At 41.0% G+C, this 26,715-nt stretch overlaps 1 protein-coding gene across 3 annotated transcripts in view; it reads right to left on the reverse strand.

Moving 5' to 3' along the window:
• LOC146575418 (vesicle-fusing ATPase) overlaps positions 1-26,715 on the reverse strand; it is a 72,916-nt gene that overhangs the window by 33,278 nt on the left and 12,923 nt on the right. For 2 of the 3 annotated variants that reach the window (XM_085270127.1, XM_085270129.1), the window contains exon 2: positions 9,982-9,999. The exons of the other annotated variant lie outside the window; for it this stretch is intronic. In XM_085270127.1, the coding sequence (XP_085126253.1) occupies positions 9,982-9,999 (18 nt within the window). The remainder of the gene's footprint in view (positions 1-9,981; positions 10,000-26,715) is intronic. 3 annotated transcript variants of the gene reach the window in all.

Raw genomic sequence — 26,715 nt, forward strand, 5'->3', positions numbered from 1 at the left:
TATTTCTGACTGTCTGAGGCAAAATTTCCCAGATTCAAATCGAATTGAATCAAATTGAATTGAATCGATTCAGGACCTTGTGAATCGAATCGATTCTAGAAGTCAGTGACGATACCCAGCCCTACTTTTCTGCTATGTGAATCCCTCGGCGGGAGCACAGGCTACAGATCTGCGCTCACTGTGAACACATGCTTTTTGTTTTTACTGAAGCTCTTCATTCTTAGAAGTTTGTGACGTATGCTGAGGAAACTTGGTCCTTTGAAGCAAATATCCCAGTTTCAGTGGTGAGGTCTTATGTTCAGATGTCTATGGGAGCCATATTTTGTGGACAGCAATGGGTACCTGGTACATTTTAAGCTGCAGAAGATTTAAGGAGACACCTTTGTCATCCATCACGTCTTGGCGCTTAGATCAATTTTGGTTGCTTTTTGCCAACTGCAGTTAACAAGGAGGCTGACAAATCTGAAAAAGAAAATTCAGGTGGGTGGGTGCTATGCTGCTAGCAACGTAATGTGAGCAGCTGCAGGGACCCAGTGGAGAGGAATGAAACACAGAGCGTGATGTGAGCTGGTTTAAGACAGAGCATTTTATTGTATTATTCCCCCTTTTCCTTTAATGTAAGAAGTGATATAATCAAGTGGCACAAAGAACATAAGCAATATTAGCATTTCAAAATTTCAAAGTCTTTCACTGGCAAAGAAATCACATTTATGCACACGGGTACACTGTACTGCCAAACATCTTAAACTCTGGCCACGATTTCAGTCGAATGATTGGTTAACAGCATTTTCCTAAAAAGGGAAAAGTTGAATTAATAATTTACTGTCATAGGAGCATAAATAGTGTCCTCTGGTTACAGGCAGATATGGGCAGTAACGCGTTACAAATAACACTTTACTGTAATCCAATTACTTTTTTCAAGTAATGAGTAAAGTAAGTAAGTAATTTGATTACATTACTTTCAGTGCCACAGTGCCTATAGCTGTCTTTAGCTGTCTGTGAGTACACCAGGACTTTGGTCTCAGTGGATGGACATAAGAGTAGTGCCACACCCCAGTTCTGAATTGTACAGAAGAGGATTAGGACCAATAGGGAAAAAAAAGTGTGTGTGTGTGTTGGGGGATCAGAATTGTGAGGAAAATCAGATTTCTGACATTAATCTCAAAATTCTGGCTTTCTTCTCTGAATTCTGAAAGATGAAATCCAACCCCCCATTTCTCTTTCCATAGTGTCAAGTTCTCTTCTCTAAAACTGTCTTGCAGCAGGCTGGGAAGCAGATACAATTGGGTATTGTCAGCATAGTGTGTGTGTCGACCAACCTTTGAAACTTCATAATGTTAGGAAGAAAAGAGGACCCAGCAACAACTGGGGTGTCCCAGAGAAAATCAAGTGAAGTTTGGCAAAGGTTTAACCACAGTAGCCTACTACAAGAGGATTTGATGGCCCACTATGTCAGTGGTCAATAATTGATGTAATAATCAGGCATTCATAATAGTCATCCACACAGCATTTATATACATGCACATGGCAAAATATGACAGGGACTTGTCTGTGAAGGTTCTCAGTCATCCAGGTCATCGTAGTCAAAGGAGCTTGTAAAGAAAAGCGTCTGGACTTCTTTAAGTTGCTTGAAGACGTTTCACCTCTCATCCGAGAAGCTTCTTCAGTTCTAAGGTCAAATGGTGGAGAGTCCCAGATATAAACCTAGTGGGAGTTTCCCCCCACAGAGGGACAAAAGGACCCCCTGATGATCCTCTAATCGCCTGAGCCAAGGTGTGAAACTGGGTGTGGGTCCCAATCAGCCAGAGTTTCGGGTGTGTTCATTGTGAAACCTGGCCCCACCTTATCATGCGAATTACTGAGATCAGATGGCCCAGGATGTGAGTGGGCGTTAAGGCGTCTGGGAAGGATCTCAAAACTGGATTATAGATGGCAGAGAGTTGGTGTCGTAAACCCCCGCCTCTGTTCAAAGATGGTCGCTCACAGTGGACATAGATGCTTCTTTCACTCCTCTTTCAAACCATCTGTCCTCTCTGTCCAAAATGTGAACATTGGCATCCTCGAAAGAGTGTCCTTTATCCTTAAGATGCAGATGGACTGCTGAGTCTTGTCCTGTGGAGGTGGCTCTTCTGTGTTGTGCCATGCGCTTGTGAAGTGGCTGTTTGGTCTCTCCAATGTAGAGGTCCGGGCATTCCTCACTGCACTGTACAGCATACACCACATTGTTAAGTTTGTGTTTTGGCATTTTGTCTTTCGGGTGAACCAGTTTCTGTCTGAGTGTGTTGCTGGGTCTGAAATGCACTGGGATGTCATGTTTGGAGAAAACTCTCCTGAGTTTTTCTGATACACCGGCTACATAGGGGATGACAATGTTGTTGCGTCTGTCCTTCTTATCCTCCTTCGCTGGTGTCTGGTCTTCTTTTCTGTGCCTCTTTGCTGACTTTAAGAACGCCCATTTAGGATAGCCGCACGTTTTGAGTGCTTCCTTTACATGTGTGTGTTCCTTCTTTTTTCCTTCAGGCTTAGAGGGAACATGTTCTGCCCGGTGGTGTAGGGTCCTAATTACTCCAAGTCTGTGTTCCAGAGGGTGATGGGAGTCAAAGAGGAGGTACTGGTCCGTGTGTGTGGGCTTCCGGTAAACTTCGATGTTGAGGTTGCCGTTCTCTTCAATGTGCACAGCGCAGTACAGGAAAGGCAAACAGTCGTCCTTTGTGTCTTCCCTGGTGAACTTGATGTTTTTATCCACAGCGTTAATGTGCGCAGTGAAGGATTCCACTTCTTGTGTCTTGATTTTGACCCAGGTGTCGTCCACATATCTGTACCAGTGGCTGGGTACTCTTCCTTTGAAAGAGCCAAGAGCCTTCCTTTCCACTTCCTCCATGTAAAGGTTGGCTACAATAGGTGACACGGGGGAGCCCATGGCACAGGGATAACTGTTTGCCTTTCCTGGACTGCGCTGTGCACATTGAAGAGAACGGCAACCTCAACATCGAAGTTTACCGGAAGCCCACACACACGGACCAGTACCTCCTCTTTGACTCCCATCACCCTCTGGAACACAAACTTGGAGTAATCAGGACCCTACACCACCGGGCAGAACATGTTCCCTCTAAGCCTGAAGGGAAAAAGAAGGAACACACACATGTAAAGGAAGCACTCAAAACGTGCGGCTATCCTAAATGGGCGTTCTTAAAGTCAGCAAAGAGGCACAGAAAAGAAGACCAGACACCAGCGAGGGAGGATAAGAAGGACAGACGCAACAACATTGTCATCCCCTATGTAGCCGGTGTATCAGAGAAACTCAGGAGAGTTTTCTCCAAGCATGACATCCTGGTGCATTTCAGACCCAGCAACACGCTCAGACAGAAACTGGTTCACCCGAAAGACAAAACACCAAAACACAAACTTAACAATGTGGTGTATGCTGTACAGTGCAGCGAGGAATGCCCGGACCTCTACATTGGAGAGACCAAACGGCCACTTCACAAGCGCATGGCACAACACAGAAGAGCCACCTCCACAGGACAAGACTCAGCAGTCCATCTGCATCTTAAGGTCAAAGGTCACTCTTTCGAGGATGCCAATGTTCACATTTGGACAGAGAGGACAAATGGTTTGAAAGAGGAGTGAAAGAATCCATCTATGTCCACTGTGAGCGACCATCTTTGAACAGAGGCGGGGGTTTACGACACCAACTCTCTGCCATCTATAATCAGTTTTGAGATCCCTCCCCAGACGCCTTAACGCCCACTCACATCCTGGGCCATCTGACCTCAGGAATTCACATGATAAGGTGGGGCCAGGTTTCACAATGAACACACCCGAAACTCTGGCTGATTGGGACCCACACCCAGTTTCACAGCTTGGCTCAGGCGATTAGAGGATCATCAGGGGGTCCTTTTGTCCCTCTGTGGGGGGAAACTCCCACTAGGTTTATATCTGGGACTCTCCACCATTTGACCTTAGAACTGAAGAAGCTTCTCGGATGAGAGGTGAAACGTCTTCAAGTAACTTAAAGAAGTCCAGACGCTTTTCTTTACAAGCTCCTTTGATGACAGGGAGTTGTTAATTTGGCTCATCTGAAAGATTGAAAGCAACCTCAGAGTAAAAACATCTTAAACTGGCGTCTTCATCGTCCATAATTAGTTATATTCCAGTATCATAAATGATAGATAAAAATAAAAGGTACCCCTGACTTATCATCAGCTATACTTTTATGCATCCACATCTGGTATTTATAGTGCAGGAAGTGTAAAGCGGATGCTTTCACAACACAGAGAAAAAGTGAGACTGCTGTGAGTCTTTTCTGGTAAATGAAGCCTGGAACACTTAGTGATGAGTTACCAGCTGCCCTAAATTTCACTGAAATGCTTCATAATTAATGCTCTAGAGATGGAATTCCTTCCACTGCTTGCAACGGCAGATTTAGGAGTCAGGTAAGACTCACTTAAATTTCTGTAACTTGTTTTTACATTCATCACTTTTGCATCTGGTAATTAACAGATGGTATTAAAAAAAGAGCAGCATGCAGCTCGAGTGTTTAGCCTCCTCATCTGGAAAATAGCTGTCAACAGAAAATTGTTGCACTGGCAAAATTCCACATTCAGATCACTGAGTAACAAAACAATCTTTGCTTTAATCTGTTCTCCAAAATTCTGCCAAATCCAACTTTAATCTCAATGGGATTTAGGTCCAAGCAGAAATATGACCTCACAGTTAATCGCATATGGATTACAAAGTTTACATGCTCTTTTTGACTCTTTCACGTCCACTAGAAAATATAGACAGGCGACATGTTGCTACAATGGTCCGAGTCCACTTAGAGGGAAGCGTCACTGCAAATCCGAGCTTGTCTAGAGCCACCTTTATCCCATGACTGACTTTTCAACCCTTACTACGATGCATTAGCATGCATTTTTCTTTAGTTTGTCATTTTCTGTATCTGAATGTGTGTAATACTGCAATACTGCACATTCTTTGTGTCTTTAAATGACAGCAACATTATAAAGAGAAAACACATCTTTTAATATTAACTGTTTGTTGCATCTAAAATGAATGAAATGCATCAGATGTAGCACGATACTGGTAGGAGAGGCAAACACTGCAGTGTTGGCACTGTGCCCACATCACCTGCACCTCAGCAAGTCTGAGCAGACAGAGGTGATTCAGAGCAAGACCGCTGTGTCCAAGACCCTTAAAGGGGCATCTCACATCATCAAAATAAATGGCCTCTGCTTGTTTCTAGTCATTTCTATGGTTTGCCGTCATGTTTTAAAACTTACATAGCACCAGTCAGTGTAGCTTTATCGCATACTGTACACTGTAGTGCTCAAATATAAAGAGGTACATGCAGGAAAACCCACAACACACAAAACATGTGCATAGTGACTGTAGTTTTTAATCAAAAGCTAATCAAATGTATGTATAAATATTTCTGAGGATTTCTGGTGGTCTGTTGATTTAACGCTACATTTCAATTTACTACTATTTCAAAAGAAATACGAAACACAAACTCTCTCACCTTTACTGATGTTAATAATATAGATAGATTCAATAAATACAAATATTTAAGGCATATAAATTATGCATGATGTTTAAGGCCTCGATAGAAAAAGAAAGCTATGATATTATGGTAGCTCTGGATGAATCTTCCTAGCACTGCCCTACTTGTTGATATAATCTATTCCATTAGTTCAATGGAAAAAAAGGCTTTTCCCCTTTTGATTCAACCAGTGGAAGATGCCGCTGCTATAAATCCACGTGGAACATTTTTTGTTCTATCAAAAACGTTTTAAGTATATTATGAGCTTGTTTATCGACTGTGCTTTCTTCCAGACCCTATGTGGACACAACAACTAAAGCAATGGGAAGTTTGTTTTTTAATTATGCCAAAATAAAAAAAGGAAGTGCTACACTGCTGCAGCTGCAGTTGTAGTTCATAAAACTAAACTCTGAGCTCAAAGATACTGTAAATTTTGTGAAGCCAAGAAGAAAAGACCATTCTCACTCCCGAGGCGTAATATAGAGACCATTTGTCAAGTCCCGAGCCGTTCCTGAGGAACGCAACAGGTGACCTTACGCGTTCTTATATTATGGATGAAATCCATAGAATGACGCGCCTCGGTAATACACGTTCCAGCCCTGTATTCCAGCCCTAACCATAACCTTAACCAGCACTTTAATGACATTAGAGAGTAAAACAAACGTACATGTGTAGATTCATTCCAAATGGCTCTCATGTTTCCTCATTTTTGCGATCTCGTAATATAGGCATGCGTTGGGTGCCCGGAAGTGTAATATACTGACGATTTGTCACCTAGCGTAAAATGTTACGCTTTGGAAGTGAGAACGTGTCGAGGAGAAACTCGTAGCTGAGTGAAAACCTTTGGTGGGGAAGAAAAAGGAGTATTTCATTTTTTTACAGTTATTATTTATTTCTACAATAACTCAGATGTCCTAACTTGTTCAAATACAGGCGCACTTTACATGCCATATATTTGATGATATAGTATACTGTTTGTAATTTCTTCGATTTTCTTAGATTTCAAAAGATGCTCTTTCAAGTACAAGTAAGCCTAGACTATCCTCACTAGTCCAAATGTGCACAGAGGAAGCATGATGCATTAGAGTTCATTTGCAAATCATCACAGACCAACATCTAACCATGGGGGATCAGAGAAAGCCATTTTCTAGTCAGAAGGAATGAAAATGAATTAACTTTCTGGAGCAGAGTGCAACTGATGACAGATGCGGTAACGCTGATGCTTTTAGCAGTGGCAAAGAAATTGATGCGTGTGATGCTGTAAAAAGCAAAAACACTTGGAACACAAATACTGTACAAGTAGGGGTGGGTTTTGATTATCGATTTATTATTGATTCTCGCTTGGATAACGTGAAATCGATTCATTAAAATCCTGAATTGATTTTTTAATATAAATTTATTTTGGCCAAAACGCCAGAATCTCAGGTTAAACCTCCCAAAATTTCAACAACCACCAAACAGCTAAAACAACACGGATTCTGCACAAAGACAAACACAAAGCGCGGAGCCGCCGACGCATCAGAATCAGTGAGACTTTCTCACCTGACTGCACGGACACGAGCTGAAAGCCGACAGCTCGCTGATTCTGATGTTTCGGCGGGTCCGCGTTTTGTGTTTACGTCGTTTTTGCGCTGATTCTGAAGCTGCAGGTTTTTCTCTCTCCAAACAATATTGAGTAAACCAGCAGCAAAAGAAGATCCAAACTACGCTTCACATAAACATCGTCATGAATTCCCTCTGATTGTTTTGCTTCCACCACGATAAAATCACACTTCATGCACAGCTCTCTCTCTCTCTGTACTTCAAGAACAGTTTCCCGTCTAAAAACCTGTTTTCTGCATTATTCGCTTGCTTGTTACGCACAAGTCTACGGTTGTTTACAGCCTGTCAGACACTGTTTTTTTTTCTTGTACTTCCGAAAACAAAGCCTCATTTCTGCCGTTCAATACTGAACAAATTTAAACTTTTTAAAATTATGCAAAATTGCAAAATGCTCAGCTGTGTCTGTAATCAAACCTCTGTAACTTTGCTCTGCTTCATGCCGGCAGCATCAGGTAATGTTCACATGTTCATTAATGGTTTTCTTTCATTTTTGATGTACTGCAGAATATTTTTATAAAATCCCAGGAAAGGAAAACCTTCATGTTTTTCTGTGTTTTATCCTCAGCTACTTTGACACAAAGGCATCTGCTGTGACGCTCACACCTTTGATAAAGTCTGGAAAGTGTCAGCTTCCTTTTTATAGATACAAAAATATGTAAATGTACTGATCTAAATTATAATATTTCTGACTGTCTGAGGCAAAATTTCCCATATTCAAATCGAATTGAATCGAATCGTGGATCGAATCAATTCGGGACCTTGTGAATCGGAATCGAATCGATTCTAGAAATGAGTGACGATACCCAGCCCTGTGTACAAGCTTGCCAGCTGCATCTCATCCAGGCTAACCTAGAAAACATCTTATACACAGTGAATATTAAACAGACTATTTATAACCAAAGGCCATGCCTCTGATCTAATTAATTTTTAAAGGCTGTCTGTCAAACATTTGTGATAAAATTCACTATGATTAGAAGAGGTGAGTGGGTTGTCTTATGCATACTTCAACATATAAAGTGGAGGTAAATGTGGGATGTGTTGGCCACTTGCTTTAGGTGTGATATCTTCAGGAGTTTCCAAGTCTTTTGCCCAAATAATACTAGATAAAGATCATTTTTATATTCAGAAATTGAGCATGCACATATCCAGCATGGTGGCTGAATGTGCTGACATACAAATCGTTGCAACGGTCCAGAACTTTCCATTGAGAGAGAGAGAGAGCAACTGCTAGCCTGTTGTGATTATATTAACATTGTCTGAAAGTTAATTTATGAGTCCATGTATCACATTTCCTCATTGTGTAAGAGTCTGTCTGCATGTAAATTCTCGCCATTTTATTTTTAACCTCATGGCCAAATGATTAAGGTGCATTAGGGGTAGTAGTAAGCTGTCGCTGCAGTACTTCACCGGGGTATCTATGAGTAAAAATGAATCAACTGTGAAAAAACAACTCAGATAATAAGCAGGGCATATCAGGCCATCCTCATTTGGATTTTGCACTGCAGGCTGTTTTTCACAATCCACTAAATCACTCTGATGAAGACCGTGGATGCACATTCGCAAATTTATTTCTTGCTTTGGAGAACATGAATGTCTGCAGGGATCACCAAAGTCATTAGGAGTTATCCAGGAAATTACGACCAGCTAATGATAGCAGGTTCCTTATTCTCTCTGTTCACATTCTGTATCATGAACATCGCAGCAGAAAAATGTGTTTAAGACAAAATATCGAGAGGAAAAAGAAAACTGCCACTCCTGGTGCTTCCCTGCTTCCCTTTGTAAGTGTTCTCAGTTTTACAACATTAAGGCCTACCCAGAAAACTGACAGATGTCCTGAGTATATATAGCTACCATATTCTGATGACTCACCCAGTCTAAAGCGTTTTCAAGCTATAATCCATGTTCATGTATTATTATTATGGTTAACGCATAGCAATGATGTATAAAGCTTTACAAAACACAATACCTTGAAAAGAACCCCTTTTGATGTCCATCTCTAGCACAACCCTTTGTCTTTTAGCTCTTTTGACAGCTACAGTGCATTTCAAGTACATTTTCTAGCTTTTGTACTTTGGCCCAAAGTCAGTGTTTATATTTTATTTTCATCCTTCTGACAGAACAACACAATCAGCAACTGATTTAGTAGAAGTCATACCTCTCACTCATTCATTTCTAACCAACCTGGCCTGGCAGCTACCCAGTCATTCCACGGATGGACAGACTCCAACTTCACCTATGAGTTGGAACAGTAAGAAGAACTTGTTCATATGTAACTACTGAGCTCAACAATATGCTAAGCCTAGGATCATAGTCATTAAAATCTTCTGATGAAATGATACATTAATCATAGCTAAAGCCAAAAACCTCTTCACAAATGTTAAGGAATGCCAACTGTTCACTTTAGGATTTTTGGTGTCAGCAAAGTTAGCTAAGATGCTGTAAAGCTTGGATCCACCTCACAGTATTATATATTTCTGCAAACTATCTGCCTGCTGAATCAAAATGGTAAGTTCCTAATGGAACACATCCATTTTGTTCTGGAGACTTGCAGTTTCACAGGGGAGTTGATTAATGGATGCTCAGGAGCTAGCATTTCCATCCAATCAACATGTGACACCAGCTTGAGTTTGCTGCCAAAGACTCGGTGGTTGCCGGTGGTTGCCTCACATCTCTTGAGGTTCGAGCCAGATATCCAGGCAGCAGCGGGAGGCTGACAGCAGTGACGCAAGCAAGCTATAGAACCGACTCTTCGGTCAGAGAGTGAGCAGAAAATAGCAGATATATCCCACATAAAAGAAGATGGCAGCTCTCTTTGAGAGTTATACACCCATACATACCTTGAAAAATATTACGACCTTGTGGGCGCCAGTGGAGGCAAGCAGAGAGGAAGGACAGAAGACAGCATTTGAGAAGGAGGGGGACTCAGAGCAGCAAGCTGCTGGAGCTAAGGTGCGAAGCTGTGGTGGCTGCAGACAGGTGCACTTAAACTGCATTCACATGTATGGAATGACTCATGCATGTACATATACAGATTACCTGGGGTGGTGAGGGGTTAGAAGTGCATACAAGCCAGAGTTGGGGTTTGCTTAGACTAAAAGACTTAGACTTACAAATGTCTGTAATGTTCTTTGGAACTTTTTCCCAATAAATAAACCCCAAGTCTGGTGGGCTCATGCACAAAATGTTATGCATGTCACAGGACAATATGTCTTCCACACACTGGAGACAAAATGACAGCTGCAACACTGTGGTGAGAGATGATGGACAGAGAAAGAAGTCAGCCATTTTTTCCCCTGATTTGTGAATATTCATTTATAATGGATGGATTGTGACATGGCATTAATGTAATCATACTGGTAATGAAAACTTTCACTGCAGTGTGTGAAATGACAACAACTTCACATCCAATTTTGTCAATAAACAAGTCAATCACGAGGCAAAATTTTGGAAAATGTAACATCTGAAAATTTGATTAGAATTGCTCCAAAGCAATTGCTTTGTTCTGTTATGGCTGCTAGCATTGTTAGCATCAGTTAGCATTAGCCAGCATGCTCAAACAGACAACATATATCACAGGAAGGGTACCAAAGCCACAAGCAAACAGATTAACAGGTCTTTAACAAGCATCATTTGTCTTCAATTTTGCTCTGTGTCATCAGTAAACCTGTGTTTGCCTCAGTGCTCTGACCCCCCTATGACAGCTCTTTTAACACAGTAGGAACAGCAAAGGGATACAACCTGCACAAAAAACATGTGAATAACTTTAAAGGAAGCAACCTTGCGAGAGTACACAGGATACACAAGATCATTTGATTTCATATCTATCTATCTATCTATCTATCTATCTATCTATCTATCTATCTATCTATCTATCTATCTATCTATCTATCTATCTATCTATCTATCTATCTATCTATCTATCTATCTATCTATCAAAAGCCTTTCAAAGGCTTCATTGTGTTGTCAGTCTCTAACTCTCACTGTGAGACAGAGACAGACAGACTCACTTTGGTCTCAGTAAGTATGCTGAATTTTGGACCTTGCAACTGATTGATTTATCATCATTAAAAGATCAGAAACAGCGACTCAACTCTTATGGGAAGGTTTACCACAAGGTTCAGGAGTGTGTTCATGGGAATCTTTGACTCAAAGTCTCCAAGCTAATTTATCCCAAAGATGTTCTCTCAGGTTGAAGTCACATTTCTGTGCAGGTCAGTCAAGTTCTACTAATCCATGTCTGTATGGACCTTGCTTTGTGCAAAGTCCCGAAAGTGGTCCACAAAGCTGGGAGCATGTAATTGTCCAAAATATCTTGGTATGCTGAAGCATTAAGAGTTCCTTTGACTGGAACTAAGGGACAAACCCAACTCTTGAAAAACAACCTTAACCACCCACACCATAATCTCTCCCCCCCCCAACCAAACTTTACACTTGGAACAGCTCAATCAAACAAGAATCGTTCTCCTGGCAACTACCAAATCCAGACTTGTCCATCAAATTGTCAGACAGAGAAGCGTGATTCGTCACTCGTCAAGTATATAACAGGTATATTTTACTTATATATAATTTTTTTTATAGTATCGGGGCGATCGTGGCTCAAAGAGTTGGCAGTTCGTCTTGTAACCGGAAGGTTGCCAATTCGAGCCCCGGCTCGGACAGTCTCACTTGTTGTGTCCTTGGGCAAGACACTTCACCTGCTGCAATATGGCAGCCTCGCTTCTGTCAGTCTGCCCCAGGGCAGCTGTGGCTACAACTGTAGCTGCCTCCACCAGTGTGTGAATGTGAGAGTGAATGAATAGTGGAATTCTACAGTGCTTTGAGGGCCCCGAAAAGCGCTATATAAATGCAATCCATTATTATTATTATTAATTCCCCTCTCGCCTCTGAAGGCAGTCTAGCCTTCAAGCTTGGGTTCTCTACCAGAGGCCTGGGAGTTTGAGGGTCCTGCACAGTATCTTAGCTGTTCCTAGGACTGCACTCTTCTGGACAGAGATCTCTGATGTTGTTCCTGGTATCTGCTGGATCAGGGCAACATCCGAGCTGGCATGACTTCATATTTATCTGTTTTGCTCGTGTCTGCGGTAGGCATGCTTAGCGTGGGGGTACTAGCCTTTGCAGCTGATGTACTCTGGCGTTCTTTCCAGTTTTTCTCACATAATTCTATGAGCAAAGGATCCCAAATCAAATAAAAAGATATAGTATTTTCTACATGACTGCTTCTTGTTGATTGTTATTCAGTTATACTGCTTGAAAAATAATGTTTTGGTGCTGACCGTAGCGGTCTGTTAAATTGCCTTTCATTTTCCTTTGACCATGGAAAGCTCAAACCAAGAATTGGCAGAACACAATGACTTGCCTCAAGGCAACAGGCAAAGTCACTCGTGGGCTCACCTGAACACTACCAGCCATAGCCAAGGCTAAGTTGGTAGGTATGGTTGGTGCAATCGACCCATCAGTTAGAATCAAGCTTATCAAACCACTTGGTAAAATCTGTCCTTGGAATCTCTTGTTTGCACTAGTACAAGACTAGAGACCTTCCAATATTTCGACCTGAAACCATATATATAGATATTAAATGCCAGGAAGGCCTAAACTGTCTCTTCAAAGACGCTAGTATCTGGGGCCTGGATCTCCTCCATACCTGCTTCATACCCTGGGGGACGGGGCTATGGCTCCCCACACTCCCTAGCAGATCGTTACATGGAGAAACCTTTGGAATACAAGCATGCTGATCCACACAGGTGTGCACACAGGTGTACACACGGGTGTTCACAGACGCGGACTACACCTTTCTTGGCTGCTGCCTCAAAGCACATGGTGCGCTGTCTATCTTGCGTGCTGCACAATATCGTTTATTATTTAGTATCTACTGATATCTACTGCTAGCTAGTTTATTGTGATGGTGCTGCTTTTTTTGAAAATAAAATAAATTCATAATTATAATAAAGGTCAATCAAATGGACCAATATGGCAAGGCCATGATGATCCACTTGGTAAAATAAATCCGCTTGGCATCTTTCTTGGCCTTAAGACAACAATTCTGTCAAAAAACGATTTAATATGAAGGCAATGGGCAGAGAGTTACAGGCATCGCTCTAAAGAATGTAGCCTCATGGGCAGTGTAGTCCGTGCTGCAGGGAGAATGGACTGCCATACCCGTTATGTGACTGTGAGTGTGAGGAAGGGAGAAAAAGGACAGTCGAAAAGTACGAGTTGTCACCGAGCAGAAACGGAAGCAGGAAGCATGTAAATATAATAATAACCACTGCAGCCAAACAGAGTGCCTGACGAGCCCAGTTGTAAGTAAGCTATTAAGACTTGACTGTACGCTGTATTTGTGTTTTCCTCTGAAAAAATAAGTTCCATTGGAGCAGCCTTTCAGCGCCTCTCTCTGTCTCTCGCTAGCAAAGTTGACCCAATCAACAAAGTAAAGCTAGTTTTCAGCTACGAGCCCGACACGAACCCGACGTATTAGTCAGAGGTTCCTTTACTACGGTTCGGAGCCGCAGACCTGTTTTATATAAGCGTGAAATAGTTTTCTATACGAGATCGCTGCAAAAAGTGCAATCTTACCTAATGTCCACATACTGTTACTCATTTTATATTAAGATTTAAAAATCTAGTTGGTGTTGGTATGGCGGGTAACCTTCAGTAATAGTAATAAATCACACAGCAATAGTACATTCATGTAGTCATGAAAAGGATGATAATATATTAAGTAATCCAAAGTATTCAGTGTCAAATGACTTTGATTTCACTGCACTTCCCTCATCTAATAACTCTGCATTCACTCAAGCATACATCACAACTGTGACAAAAATTCTTTGTTGACTAATTATTTAATAACCCAGATTTTTCTCCACGTTTTTAATAAAGCCTGAATTAATAATCTGCCTGTGTCTCTCCCATGAGACAACTAGCCAATTGGCTGCCTCCAGGTTCCTTGATTTTTTTATTCAGAAAGCGTTCTTCTCTTTTGGCAATGTGCCGTGGAAGCAGGGAGTGGCTGAATTACTATGCGGTCACTCCCTGCATCTCCCTTTCATTCTAAATATTTTTCTAATCCCAGCATCCCATTAAATTATTCATCCAGTCAGATGTCTTCTCTGGCAGTCGATGGGTAATGAAGCTGCATCTGCAGTGCCCAAGATAGTGACTCATTAGATAGCTTCGCATCTGCTGTTCCCTGTTGAGCTTGGCTAAGCTATACACTTTCCCACTTAGGGTTTTTCTGTACTTATCAAATAGCACATGCGTCTGAGACATTATCATATTCTGTGTCCAAGGGTTCTAACCTCATTGGTCATATCTTTCATCCACATCTTCTAGTTAGCTTATTTTTAAGGAAAATCCAATCTGTGGACTTTAAATTGACTTGTTATTACAGTTTTTTTTCCTTTACCATTATATGTTGTTCCTCTTTTACGATCATCTAAAAATAATTTCCAAAAGCTGAACAGATGTTGATAATTCTGGTACCCTAAGCAATTTACGTAGTAAATTTAATCCAGATTGATTAATTAGAGAAGTTAGTGTATTTATGTATGTCTGTTCTCTATGATCAAATAATACGATATATACTGTCTATCCCAGCTATCAGAAGGCAAGAGGCAGGGTGCAAAACAGGTAGCTAGTCTATTACAAGGCTTCCATTCTCTCTTATGGCCAATTTAGAATTACCAGCTAGTCTAATATGTCTTTGTAATGTGGGAGATGTCGAAGCATCCAGAGGGAATACACGCTGTGTTCTTCCATTACAAGAACCTAGCCCTAGTTATGATCTTTAATCTTCAGTCTTAATCATTTAAGCGTATCCCTATAAACCTGTCGGTTCAGTAAACAGTACTTCAGAAAAAAAACGTTTGTTACATTTGCTTCCCTGTAAGGGAATCAGATGGATATTTCTTTCCATCCAAGTGAAAGAAATATCAGTGAAGCCCCACAGTTAATTCCATCAGCCCTGCAAGCATTTTAAACCTTGTGTTTTGGAATTCATAATATATACAATACACTTGCATAAGCTCTCACTAACATGCTGGAAAATCATCTCTGTTGGAAGCAAACAGAGACAGAGGCAGAGACAGATGTCCTCACTTCCACACTCCTGCATACATTTATAAAAATGTTCTCTTATACTTGAACTCAGTCTTAAGGTTGCTCCCATTTGGTGTAATCGATTTATAAAAGATGCTTCAGGTTTTACGTAGGTTTGTCAGCAATACAATACACTGGTTATAGTGGAACATGTTAAAAATGTAATAATAAAACAAAACTTGTCCCACATACCCATCATTATGGTGCAGGAAGTCGTTGCAGCTCTCCTAACACAATATCGCCACATAAACTCTGATATAGGAGGAAAGGAAGTCAAAAAATTTTTTTCCACAAACTCTCAGGTTTTCTAGCATCTCCCTCTGCCATTAAAATGGTGTTAAAAACGGACACACTCACGTCTTCAACCCAGCTGTGGTGCAAAAACGACCGGTTGAAGTGCCACAAAAACTGTGTTGTACAAGTATGTGCCATTAGACACCATGCTTTTAAGGTTATAAGAGCTGGGTGCAATAACCTCAATTTTATCTGAATTTAGAAGCAGGAAGTTTCTGGAAACTTCTGCCACTTGTATTGGCAATCTCTGTTTAAGTAATAATAATAATGGATTGGATTTATATAGCACTTTTCAAGGCACCCAAAGCGCTTTACAATGCCACTATTCATTCAGTCTCACATTCACACACTGGTGGAGGCAGCTACGGTTGTAGCCACAGCTGCCCTGGGGCAGACTGACAGAAGCGTGGCTGCCATATCGTGCCATTGGCCCCTCTGGCCAACACCAGTAGGCGGTAGGGTAAAGTGTCTTGCCCAAGGACACAACGACCAGGACAGAGAGCCCGGGGATCGAACAGGCGACCTTCCGGTTATAGCTACGCTTCCCAGCCCCCTGAGCCAAGTGAAAGTGAAGGAACATATATTGACAAGTAAATCATCAGCTTTGCTTTGCCTTTACCACAGCAGACCGATACAGTGTCCACATCAACGCTTATGACTCATCAATCCATCTCTTGCTCCTCTCTCCCTTCACTAATGAACAAGACCCTGACATCCTTAAACTTCTTCACTTGGAGCCGTAACTCATTCCTGACCCAGAGTGAGGCTCAACATTTTTCTGGTTGAGGATAACAACCTTAGACTCGAGAACACATCTGCTAAATTGCCCTAGTGCATGCTGGAGGTCACTAGCTGGTGAAGCAAGAAGAACTACATGTCCACATGTACGAAGAACATGAACCTGAGGCCACCGAAGGAGAAATGTTCTCCTACTTGACTGTGCCAAGAAATTGTACCCATAAAAGTTATAAACAGAATTGGTGACAAATGGCAATCCTATGGAGTGTAGCTCTCACTTTACTACCAGCAATGCAAACCAATCTCACTACAGTATTACAGGGACTTTATTGCCAGTATAGGCCAGTCACCATGTCTCCCATAGGATACTCCGAGGTACACGGTCATTTGCCTTTTCCAAGTCCACAAAACACATGAAGAGTAGTTGGGTAAACTCCCATGCACTTTCTCATAACCTTGAGAGGATTAGTCCAGTGTCCCACAACTAGGACGGAAACTGCTTTGCTCTTCCTGGATCCAAGATTCCACTAGTGGACAGATTATACTGGCATAGAGCTTCCTGGAGAGACCGAGGAGTGTGTTTTCTCTGAAACTTCTTGAAAATGGGGACCAAATCACCTGGTCTGCCAGTGCAGAGGCAATATCCCCAAATTCCACACAGTGCTGCAGAGGTGTGTCATTGAAGACAGCCCTACAACATCCAGAGCACTGTTTCCTGGTGAGGGAACAGTGAATCCCTTCCCTCCCCAAAGACCCGTCAGCATAGAGGTTTTTGACCATTCCAGTGACCTCACCCACAGTGATGGGTGAGTCTAAGCATTTCTCCCTAGACTCAGCTTCCACTACACAAGATGTGTTAGTGGAATTGAGGAGATCATCAAAGCTTCATCCCCTTTCTGAGTCGCCTGACGATATCCCAGAATTGCCTCAAGGCCAACCAGAAGTCCTGCTCACAGTCCTGCTTTAGCTAGTGCTAGGGCTGCCTTTCACTTGGCCTGTCTACAAGAGTCCCACAAGCCAGCCAAGTTTGATAGGGCTCCTTTAGCTTTATAGTTCTCTTCATCTCTGGCATCCACCATCTGTTTCAGGTATTAGCACTACAACAGGCACCAACCACCTTGCAGCCACAGCACCTTGGTTTGGAACAAAGTCCACTTGGACTCAATGTTTCCAGCCACCCTTAAGCTACTTTGAAGCTCTGCTGATGGTGGAATATGAAACTCTTGCAGACCAGGGCCTTCTCCAGATGCTCCCAACTCACCCTAACCACATGTTTGGATACACCAAGTCTGTTCAGCATCCTCCCTTGTTACCTGACCCAACTCACAACCAGGTGCTGATCAGCTGAAAGCTCTGATCCTCTTTTCACCCAAGTGCCCAAGACATACAGCTACAGGTCTGATGATTGCTAGACTCTTCATCAACCTGTGACCTGGGGTGTTATGGTGAAAAGTGGACTTGTGTACAGCCTTATACTCAAACATGGTATTTGTTGTTGCCCATTCAAACATTTACGTCTCTCCTTCAGCAATTTAAAACTATATCTCTTATAAAACCTATAAGAGATATAGTTTTGATACACTATTATAGCAAATTATACCTTGTAAAACTTTTCCTTACTGTGTACCAAACTTGGGGTTGTTTGGGGTGTGGGGGCCTATCCCTCTTATTATAGTACAAAGAGCTGGGTCCACCTGAACCAGTCCTCAAACTGGTGCATCACAAACCCAACACAGTTACAGATACACTCACAACTCATTGTTTCTAAAGTTCATTAAATTCCATCACAGGTTTGGACTCACTGATCCTACGTGGACAAAATTGATTTTTAATCACACTTTGGTAAACAATTATATTGATTATTACAGATAATAATGAACCCTTAGTAATGCTGCAGTTTATGTCTGTGTCATTAGTGTGTTTAAAGAATGTGCTAAAAATGATTATATACAGATAAGACAAATGAGAGTGTTACCCTTTGATGCCTGATGATGGTAACTAGTTTCAGTCTGGACACACCTTTACAATGGCTACTCACATTTCAAGGAATAACAGAACAATGGCATAAGCACAGAATGGATAATAAGAGTTAAATATTCCAGCAGTTACTGCAGTGCAATTATTTTTTTCAGTTCATCCTGGGTATACTTGTCAACCTGCGCATTTCCAGGTGTGTATGCCCCAGGACAGCTGTGGCTACAACTGTGGTTTGCCTTCACCAGTGTGTGAATGTGAGAGTGAATGAATAGTGGAATTGTAAAGCGATTTGGGTGCCTAGAAAAGCGCTATATAAATGCAATCCATTATTATTATTATTATTATTATTATTAGTGTATGTATGTGTTTCTCACTGTTTGCACTGTTGTGCATCCATTTATCAGCTGTGTGCTTTAATGTGAGTATCTGTGTGTTGCTGTGTTGGCTGCCCAACAGCAGAAAGCAGCTATCTAAATATAGCTGCAGCTCAGGGCTCACAGAGGAAGGCCCTTCACACATCCAGGGATTAACCATTACTCTGTCTGACTCACACAAAGACACGCACTTAGACACTCCCACTCTAAACACAAACGTACAAGTATTTGATGCACACACAGTATGCATAGAGAAGACATACACATAAGTGGCTGTCACACTGAAGGACTGACGTTAAGTAATTTTATAATTTAGTTAATTAATATGTAGATAAAATGAAAAATATTCCAATAATGAATATCTACGAGGACCAAAATAAAAGTGCTAACAGAAATGAATGTTAAAAATTAGGTTTATAAAAAACAGAAGACCATCTTTTCCTCTTTACGTCAACAGTGTAATAGATTACACTCAAGGTTAATTTGAACAAACGAGGGCTATATATTAAATTAATGTTTTTAAAATTGATGATCTAGAAGGTACGGCAATAGCAAGGAAGAATGGCAACATCAGGTAGTAGTGAGAAACATCTGGACAACACCTTGGCATATTTAGTAATGCTAGAAGGAAAATACATCTATCAGTTCTTTGGCTTTACATGTGTATCAGGACATAATAAAAATAATTTGGTCTTAAAATGATTTAGATACATCAGATGAAAAACTGCAGATGACTAATTACTCAGTCTAATAATTTAATATTTAATATAAACTAAGTCAAACACTGATAGAAATTCAATTGTCCATTTGCTGCTGTGCTTGTCCAGCTGCATGACCCAATTTTAGCCAAGCTTTAGATGTCAGACAGATGGGCTCACATTTGACTCTAGAATACTTTGGAGTCTTGTGACTGCAAAACAAGCCCAAATCATCACCCCTCCACCGTGATTGAGAGTTATGATGAGGTGTTTGAATTCATGCTACTGTACATTATGGCCAAAAATTCAGTTGAATTTAATTTTTATTTATATTGCGCCAAATCACAACAACAGTTGCCTCAAGGTACTTAAGCTAGTAATAATAATACAGAGAAAACCCCAATAATCAGATGACCCCCTTTGAACAAACACTTGGCAACAGTGGGAAGGAAAACAGGAAGAGATCTCTGGCAGAACCAGAACCTAATTCCTATAGAACAGTAAAGGTTTACTTAGTTTTTACACACACTGTTAAATAAATAATGACACCCCCATCACCCTCCTCCCCCTCCCTTTCTCCCTCCTCCCCACACCTGAAATTCACTGAAGAGATGATGGAGCGGGTCAATGCTGGGCTCAGATCTACCCCCCGGCCCAATCCCTCTTTGTCCCCCATAAACCCCCCACCAAAGCAGCCAAAGGTTCGCCACCGAGCCCCACCCTCAACAGAGCAATCGAAGTCACATTGCCCAGCCTCGCCCCCCTTAGTTCCTCCTTACCACCTTCATGCTTTGTCTCCGCAGTCTGATGTGTGATGTGTGGAGGGTCCGGGCTGCGAGGATTATGGCAGTGGTGACTTTTCCCAGGAGAAGCTGGGACCCTGTTTACTAGAAGGTTTTAAAATTTCTGTACTTTTAGGTGACAGAAGGAGACATGTGGCCTGGTCAAAACACAGAGAGCTGCACTCTAAAAGATCTTTAAATATAGTAAACATACCTCGTGTGCCACAGACTGCTCCCAAACACGAGGGGACAAGTAATGCCTCTAAAACACTTAAGTTGGCTTTATTAAACGTTAGATCTTTAGCTGGGAAAACATTTTTAATTAATGATTTAATCACTGAGCACAGCCTTGATTTTATGTTTTTAACTGAAACTTGGTTGGACCAAAATAACAGTGGAGCTGTTCTCATCGAGACGACCCCTCCTAACTACAGTTTTATCAGTGAGGCCAGGGTGAGCAGGAGAGGAGGAGGGGTTGCGGTCTTATTTAATGAATCATTTCAATGTAAGCAGCTATCTCCTGGAAGTTTTCAGTCTTTTGAATATGTGGCTTTACAGCTGAAGGCCCCATCCAAAGTTGTGTTTCTTAATGTTTACAGGCCTCCCAAATACTGCACAGACTTTTTTAATGACCTCAGTGAACTGCTGGCTGTGATCTGTGTTGATTTCGACTGTGTAATTATTGTTGGGGATTTTAACATCCATGTGGACAACCCTCAGGACAAAGGGACTAAAGACCTGAGTAACACTCTGGGCAACTTTGGGCTGACTCAGCATGTAACAGAGGCCACACATAATAGAGGACACACTCTCGACCTACTGATCTCCAAAGGCCTGAGCATTTCAAACATTACTGTGTCTGATGTGGGCTTATCTGATCATTACTGTGTTTTCTTTGAAAGTAAAATCTCAGCCCACACAAATATATCAACAGCAGTGATCACAAAACGGTGTATAACTGAAGACAGTAGTGAGATCTTTAACCAGGTCTTCCCATTAACACCTGACCTGTCCAAAGGTTCAGTCAATGAGCTCGTCAATAGCTTCAATGCTAACATGTTAAATGTAATGGACACTATTGCCCCCATTAAGGTGAAGGTTATCTCTGGAAGGAAAAAGTCTCCATGGAGAAACTCCACACTACTTCTCTGACATCATCACTAAAAACAGCCATAATGCTCGGGTCTTATTTTCTACAGTTGACAGGCTAACAAACCCTCCTGTGCCAGTGGCAGCTGAACTTCATTCAACCATGGCCTGCAATGACTTTGCCAAATTCTTCACAGACAAAATCCAAAAGATTAGACAAGCAGTTGGTACATCAACAGCAGATCCAGGATATGTACTGTGTCCACCGAAAAACTGTTTAAACACCATGAAACAGTTTCAACCTATTAACAGCAAAGACCTGGAGGACATCTTAGGTCAACTGAACTCCTCCTCCTGCTGTTTAGATGTCCTGCCAACAAGTTTTTTCAAAAAGGTCTCAAAGACTTTAGAGTCAGACCTGTTACAGATCGTCAACTTTTCTTTATTATCAGGTGTGTTTCCAGAATCACTAAAAACTGCTGTAATCAAACCTATACTGAAAAAGGACAATCTTGACAAGACACAAATGAACAACTACAGGCCGATCTCAAATCTCCCATTTTTAAGTAAGATCATTGAAAAAGCAGTTTCTCAACAGCTCAATTACTTCTTAAAACAGAATAATTGCTATGATGCCTTCCAGTCAGGTTTTAGACAGAACCACAGCACTGAAACCGCTCTGACCAAAGTGTTTAATGACATATGTCTGAACACAGACAGTGGAAAAATGTCAGTCCTAGTTTTACTGGATCTCAGTGCAGCATTTGATACAGTTGACCACAACATATTACTCAAACGACTGGAGAACTGGGCAGGTCTTTCAGGAACTGTACTAAACTGGTTCAAAACATACTTAGAAAACAGGAAATACTTTGTATCAATAGGTAACTTCACATCTGAGCAGACAAGTATCACATGTGGAGTTCCCCAAGGTTCCATCTTGGGACCCCCTCTGTTTAACATTTACATGCTCCCACTGGCACAGATTATAAAGAACAACAAAATAAACTACCACAGCTATGCAGATGACACACAAATATATATCACAATGTCACCAGGAGACCGAGGCCCTGTACAGGCTCTTGGTAAATGCATTAAGGAAATTAATGACTGGTTGTGCCACAATTTTCTCCAGCTAAACAAAAACAAAACTGAGGTAATAGTCTTTGGCGCCAAAGAAAAACGATTACAGGTCACCAGAGAACTTCAATCTATACATCTAAAAACCACAAACCAGGCGAGAAATTTGGGTGTAGTGATGGATGCAGACCTAAACTTAGAAAAACACATTAAGACAATAACAAAATCAGCTTACTATCACCTCAAGAATATTTCAAGGATAAAAGATCTGATGTCTCAACAGGACCTGGAAAAACTAGTCCATGCATTCATTTTTAGTAGGCTTGATTACTGTAACAGCATCTTTACAGGTCTACCTAAAAAATCAGTCAGACAACTACAGCTCATTCAGAACTCTGCTGCTCGAGTCCTCACTAAGACCAAAAAAGTGGACCACATCAGTCCAGCTCTGAGGTCTTTACACTGGCTGCCTGTCCGTCAGAGGATAGACTTTAAAGTTCTGATGCTGGTCTATAAAGCTCTGAATGGTTTAGGACCGAAATACATCAGTGACCTCCTGACCCAGTATGAACCTTCCAGATCCCTCAGGTCATCTGGATCCGGTCTTTTATCAGTTCCCAGAGTCAGAACCAGACACGGAGAAGCTGCATTCAGCTTTTATGCTCCTTATATCTGGAACAAACTCCCAGAAAGCCTCAGATCAGCTGAAACACTCAATTTATTTAAATCCAGGTTGAAGACTCACCTATTCTCAGCTGCATTTGAATAAAGCACCAAATCCACACTTTTAAGCTTAAATTTCAAAACTTACACTAACTACTGATCTTATCTATTTCTGATTTTATCTGTTTTGATTTTATATACTGTTTTGTTTGTTTGTTAAGCTTAAATTTCAAAACTTACATTAACTACTGATTTTATCTACTGTTCTGATTTTATCTGTTTTGATTTTATATACTGTTTTGTTTGTTTGTTTGTTTGTTAAGTGGGTTTAGAGCTCTGGGTAGCTCCCCAGCTGGGTCTAGACTGGGTCTAGAGAGTATTTTAAATTCAGAGAATTTAAAATAGAAAGTAGCTCGTCCACAGAAGGACTGGTAGCTCCCCTTACGATAAGGGTTCAGATCGCGCGAACAGGTGTGGGATTAGAGCTCTGGGTAGCTCCCCAACTGGGTCTAGACTGGGTCTAGAGAGTATTTTAAATTCAGGGAATTTAAAATAGAAAGTAGCTCGTCCACAGAAGGACTGGTAGCTCCCCTTACGATAAGGGTTCAGATCGCGCGAACAGGTGTGAAATGTGTGTGTTTAGTTAGTTTGTTTGTTTGCTTGTTTTAATCAATTTTAAATCATGCTTTTTATTTGTTTTTGTTTCTAATGTCTCTGTAAAGCACTTTGAATCACCTTGTTGTTGAATTGTGCTATACAAATAAATTTGCCTTGCCTTGCCTAATATATCATATTACAGGCTTCATCTGAGCTTGTATTTACCTAATATTAAAACCTCCTAATGACCCGATTATTATTATGTCCTGAGACATAAAATCTTAGACTTTAATTAAGGTGTAGCTTCGTTTTACTATAACTGTAAATATGATGATGTAACATAAAATGTTTTAAATCTCTGGCAGTGTTTTGGTAAGTGCTGTAAATGAGACTGTAAGCTGCTGTAAACATAACTGTTATAGGTGAGCTGTTCCACAACAAGCATTACTGTCTAGCCTAAATCTCACTGAAACCACATTAATATGAGTTTCTGTTTGAATTAGCATGAAATTCTATCATCATGAGTAGATATAGAAATTCAGTTGTGATCATTAATAAAAATAGATCATTATAGCAATCCGGTTGGGAAAAATGCGGCCTCATTAAAATGCTGCTTTCTTATCAATTGTAGAAAGGTTTACCGTGTTTCTCAATTTACTTTCGATGCCATTACATTCAGAAGGAGAGTTTAATTTTGAAAAGGTATCTTTCATTCCTATTGATTGCCACTTGCATCAACATAATTTGCTCATTTAACTCAATCTCCATAACATGGCTCCACAAGAGGAATGGCCAGGGATGAATAATCTTATTGCAAGACTTGACAAGGTGTAAAATGATGAAAGACCCAGGAATAACCAAGCTGTGCAAAATCAGTCATAGTTCTACCAATCAGAAATGCAGTTCCCATCCCAGATTAACGCTACAGACTCTGAAAGGCAAGTTCCTTGGCAGCGGGATCATCTGGATATGGATGGCATCCCAGATGGATGTCCTCATTTGCTGTTTGGCACAAAATGTCAAGATTATAATTTGTTAAGAATGTTATAATTCAATTCAATTTTATTCATATAGTGCCAAATCACAACAAAAGTCGCCTCAAGGCGCTTCATAGATATAGAGAAAAACCCAACAATCATATGACCCCCTATGAGCAAGCACTTTGGCGACAGTGGGAAGGAAAAACTCCCTTTTAACAGGAAGAAACCTCTGGCAGAACCAGGCTCAGGGAGGGGCGGGGCCATCTGCTGTGATTGGTTGAGGTGAGAGAAGGAAGACAGGACAAAGACATGCTGTGGAAGAGAGACAGAGGTTAATAACAGATATGATTCAATGCAGAGAGGTCTATTAATACATAGTGAGTGAGAAAGGTGACTGGAAAGGAAAAACTCAATGCATCATGGGAATCCCCGGCAGCCTACGTCTATTGCAGCATAACTAAGGGAGGATTCAGGGTCACCTGGTCCAGTCCTAACTATATGCTTTAGAAAAAAAGGAAAGTTTGAAGCCTAATCTTAAAAGTAGAGATAGTGTCTGTCTCCCGAATCCAAACTGGAAGCTGGTTCCACAGAAGAGGGGCCTGAAAACTGAAGGCTCTGCCTCTCATTCTACTTTTAAATACTCTAGGAACAACAAGTAGGCCTGCAGTGTGAGAGCGAGAGCGAAGTACTCTAATAGGGTGATATGGTACTACAAGGTCATTAAGATAAGATGGGGCCTGATTATTTAAGACCTTGTATGTGAGGAGCAGGATTTTGAATTCTAGATTTAACAGGAAGCCAATGAAGGGAAGCCAAAACAGGAGAAATATGCTCTCTCTTTCTAGTCCCTGTCAGGACTCTTGCAGCAGCATTTTGGATTAACTGAAGGCTTTTCAGGGAGTTTTTTGGACATCCTGATAATAATGAATTACAGTAGTCCAGCCTGGAAGTAATAAATGCATGAACTAGTTTTTCAGCGTCACTCTGAGACAGGATATTTCTAATTTTAGAGATGTTGCGCAAATGGAAGAACGCAGTCTTACATATTTGTTTAATATGTGCGTTGAAGGACATGTCCTGGTCAAAAATGATAAGGTAATGCCATCCAGAGTAAGAATCTGGTTGGATACCATATTTCTAAGCTTTTCAGGGCCGAGTACAATAACCTCAGTTTGATCTGAATTAAGAAGCAGAAAGTTAGCGGCCATCCAGGTCTTTATGTCTTTAAGACATTCCTGTAGTTTAACTAATTGGTGTGTGTTATCTGGCTTCATGGACAGATAGAGCTGGGTGTCATCTGCATAGCAGTGAAAATTTATGCTATGTCTTCTAATGATGCAGCCTAAGGGAAGCATGTATAATGTAAACAGAATTGGTCCTAGCACTGAACCCTGTGGAACTCCATAATTAACCTCAGTGTGTGAAGAGGACTCTCCATTTACATGTACAAACCAGAGTCTGTTAGATAGATATGATACAAACCACTGCAGCACAGTACCTGTAATACCTACAGCATGTTTTAATCGCTCTAATAGGATATTATGGTCGACAGTATTGAACGCTGCAGGACAAGCACAGAGATGAGTCCACTGTCAGAGGCCATAAGAAGATCATTTGTAACCTTCACTAAAGCTGTTTCTGTGCTGTGATGAGCTCTGAAACCTGACTGAAACTCTTCAAATAAACCATTCCTCTGCAGATGATCTGTTAGCTGTTTGACAACTACTCTTTCAAGGATTTCTGATATGAAAGGAAGGTTGGAGATTGGCCTATAATTAGCTAAGACTGCTGGGTCTAGAGATGCTTTTTAAGTAAAGGTTTAACTACAGCTAGCTTGAAGGCCTGTGGTACATAGCCGATTATTAGAGATAGGTTGATCATATTTAAGATCGAAGCATTTATTAATGGCAGGACTTCTTTGAGCAGTTTTGTAGGAATGGGGTCTAAAAGACACGTTGATGGTTTGGAGGAAGTATTTATTGAAGTTAACTCAGAAAGATCAATTGGAGAAAAAGAGTCTAAATGAATATCGATGGTACTGAAAGTAGCTGTAGATAATATTACATCTGTGGGATGATTATTGGTAATTTTTTCTCTAATGAGTAAAATGTTATTTGTGAAGAAGTTCATGAAGTCATTACTAGTTAACGTTAAAGGGATGGTTGGCTCAAAAGAGCTCTGACTTTTTGTCAGCCTGGCTACAGT

The sequence above is a fragment of the Mchenga conophoros genome, linkage group LG4, assembly GCF_057382185.1.
Source record: "Mchenga conophoros isolate Kocher_MC1m ecotype Shallow Benthic linkage group LG4, M_conophoros_male_GT1.1, whole genome shotgun sequence".
Classification (NCBI taxonomy): domain Eukaryota; kingdom Metazoa; phylum Chordata; class Actinopteri; order Cichliformes; family Cichlidae; genus Mchenga; species Mchenga conophoros.